This window comes from Trichechus manatus, unplaced genomic scaffold (assembly GCF_000243295.1).
Source record: "Trichechus manatus latirostris isolate Lorelei unplaced genomic scaffold, TriManLat1.0 scaffold00151, whole genome shotgun sequence".
Classification (NCBI taxonomy): Eukaryota; Metazoa; Chordata; class Mammalia; order Sirenia; family Trichechidae; genus Trichechus; species Trichechus manatus.
This window is the reverse complement of record NW_004444087.1, coordinates 4,116,187-4,119,262: the sequence shown is the minus strand read 5'-3', so window position 1 is coordinate 4,119,262 and position 3,076 is coordinate 4,116,187. Positions and strand designations below refer to the sequence as shown.

At 64.2% G+C, this 3,076-nt stretch overlaps 1 protein-coding gene across 1 annotated transcript in view; it reads left to right on the top strand.

The window, feature by feature from the left end:
- The first annotated feature begins 44 nt into the window (after positions 1-44).
- The window catches only part of UNCX (UNC homeobox), a 4,010-nt gene continuing 978 nt past the window's right edge, over positions 45-3,076 (top strand). Inside the window, exons 1-3 of the mRNA XM_004385968.1 lie at positions 45-327; positions 586-761; positions 2,796-3,066. Of these exons, the coding sequence (XP_004386025.1) occupies positions 45-327; positions 586-761; positions 2,796-3,066 (730 nt within the window). The remainder of the gene's footprint in view (positions 328-585; positions 762-2,795; positions 3,067-3,076) is intronic.

Below are 3,076 nucleotides of genomic sequence, written 5' to 3'. Positions count from 1 at the left end.
CGCCCCCGCGCCCCGCCGCCGGCGCCGCCAGCCCCCAGCGCGAGATGATGGACGGCCGTCTCCTGGAGCACCCGCACGCCCAGTTCGGAGGCTCACTGGGCGGCGTGGTGGGCTTTCCCTACCCGCTGGGCCACCACCACGTGTATGAGCTGGCCGGCCACCAGCTGCAGTCGGCCGCCGCCGCCGCCGCCGCCTCTGTGCCCTTCTCCATCGACGGGCTGCTCAGCGGCTCGTGCGCCGCAGCCGCCGCCTCGGTGGTCACCCCTACGCCGCTGCTGCCGGCCGCCTGCGGGGTCGGCGGCGACAGCCAGCCCTTCAAGCTGTCAGGTAGGCGCGGCGGGGGTGGGGGGAGAGGGACATGTGAGCTGGGCTTCTCGGGCGGGAGGGGTTGGGTGGCTAGCGGCTGGCAGGTCGCGGCTGGGGCGCTCATCTGTCCCCACCCTTCACCGGGCGCAGGGCGGTGTCCTCGCAGGGCGGACACCTCTTGGTGTCCCTCGGACCTCGGGCGGCCAGCAGGTTGCGGAAGGGCTAGGGGATCTGGCCCGGGCCGTGGCTGAGCGCGCGGCGTCCTATGCCTGCCCTCAGACTCGGGGGACCCGGACAAGGAGAGCCCGGGCTGCAAGCGGCGGCGCACCCGCACCAACTTCACCGGCTGGCAGCTGGAGGAGCTGGAGAAGGCGTTCAACGAGAGCCACTATCCCGACGTGTTCATGCGCGAGGCGCTGGCACTGCGCCTCGACCTGGTGGAGTCCCGAGTGCAGGTAAAGACCCGCTGCCCCGCGCCGAAGCCAGCGACTCCAGCCAGGCCTGTCGGGCACCCGCCCGCCTTTGTTCTAGGCGCGAGAGCGCGTCCGGATTCTGAGCCCACTGTGCTCCCGCCGGCCAGGGCAGTTGGGGGGTGGCTCTAGGGCTCGGGCCTCGCGCGGAGGGAAGTGGACACCCCTGAGGAGAAGCCGAGGCGGCTGGAGGGGGACAGCAGAGACCCTGAATGCGCGAGAACAGCGGCTCCGTCCGACCCGGGAAGTGGCATCGTGGGTTCCCGGAGGCCGCGTGAAGTGAGTGAGGTCTTGGAGGGCTGCGTGGGGGAGGTGGTGAGTAGGCGCCGGCACCGCCGGGACTTGTGTGAGAGCGCCGGAAAGTGGATCCAGCGCCTCGGCGCCCTCGCGGGAGGCTAGTGCACCTAACCTGGAGCGATCGGTTTGTGTTTACCTTTCGCCTCTAAAATATCCGGCTAGAAACTTGTGTTTATTTATTCATTGCTTTGCAGAAGGGGAGGGGCTGAGGGAGGTGAGGCAGAAACTTAGTTAACACTTTGAGAAAGTGGGGAGAAAAAAGGTGTTTGAATGTTTAATACCATGGATTTTTTTTCTGGGTTTTGTGTGTGTGCGTATTTTTTATTTTACTCCGAGACTGCCGGGCTGTATTCTCTTAAAAAACACAGTGTCAATTCGGTGGATTAAAAATCCCAGATAAGATGTGCATAATTAGATGTTTTCCTAGAGTACAGAAATCTTTTTGCGGGGTGTGGGTGGTGGGGTGCCATGTGCAGCTGGGAATGCAGCGCTGGGCGGGATTCCGAGGCTGGCAGAGAGGCCTGTTTCTGCACAAACATCTTTGTCTAAAAAGGTGCTTTCCTTCTGTGTTTGGCCTCCCCTCATGACCTCTTCTGTTCGGAAATCCTTTTATCCAATTTGTTCTAAGTGTCTTAAGTGAAGTCAAGACCCCTTCACCACCCCCACCCCCCCAATACGATAATGAGTAATTTTTCGTGACAAGGCGGCCTGGAGCTCACACCAAAAACAGAAGTTGAAAAGTAGCTACAGCCTTGGGGGTCACCACTTTATGCCCCTTGGCTTGGACTAGGTTCACCCGACCAGGCTGGGCCTCAACAAAGAACTGGAATGATCTCGCTCTCTTGGGGAGGGGAGTGCTGTCGGAGGGGCTTCGGAAGATTCGACTTGGTGTGTGAAGTGGTTAGCGCGGTGGGACAGGACTTAGGGCTGCTATTCCGCCGGAGGCAGAGAAAGCGCTGGCCAGGAGCGGGGGAGTCCCGCGAGGCTGGGACCAGGCCGGCAGAGGGAGGGTGGAGGAGGTAGGATGGCCTGGCCTCTCCTCAACAGGGCCCGGCTGCCAGCCTCCTGCTTCCCGCCTGCTCTTCCCCGCGATGCAGGCCTGCCGGCTGGGTTGGGGAAGACTGAGTTGGTGCCTGGCCTGGACTGCAGGAAAGGTGTGCCGATGTGTTGGGGAGGGAGGCTGCTGAAGGCCTACGTAAGCTCGGCTGTCCCAGTCCTTCCACCGAAGAAGGGCGCCCAGCATTCCCTTCATGGGAGACCCAGGAATCTGGGCTTCTGACACCGGCTCCAGCGGGCCGAAGACAGGTGTGGAGGGCGGCCAGGCTGAGGCCGCGGGCTGGACGGTCAAAGCCAGGCCGAATGGGCTGCTTAGAACACCAGCCCGGAGGAGGCGAGGAGGGGCCCTGCTCTAGGCCTCCAACCAGGAACCCTGCAGCCCTCGTTTCGGGGCCAGACGCGCCATGCCCAACGAAGGGGCAGCTCCCACGCCCCGAGGTGAGAAGCCGGAGCGGGAAGCTGCCTGGGAGGCTCCCTCTACGCTCCTTCCGGGTGAAAAAGACGCTCGCTGGAACCTGCAGCCGCAGGGGGCAGCGTGGCCAGAGCCGAGGCGGCGCAGGCCTGCTGGGGGAGTGGGGAGGCCGCAGCCCCAGCAGCCTGCGGCCGGCCTGGCCGGGCCACCCCCCGCCTGACTGTGCCTTCCTTTCCCCTCTCCGGCTGCTCTAGGTCTGGTTCCAAAACCGCCGGGCCAAGTGGAGAAAGAAGGAGAACACGAAAAAGGGCCCAGGGAGGCCGGCGCACAACTCGCACCCGACCACGTGCAGCGGCGAGCCCATGGACCCCGAGGAGATCGCGCGCAAGGAGCTGGAGAAGATGGAGAAAAAGAAGCGCAAGCATGAGAAGAAGCTACTGAAGAGCCAGGGCCGCCATCTGCACTCGCCCGGCGGCCTGTCTCTGCACAGCGCGCCCAGCTCCGACAGCGACAGCGGCGGCGGCGGCCTGTCCCC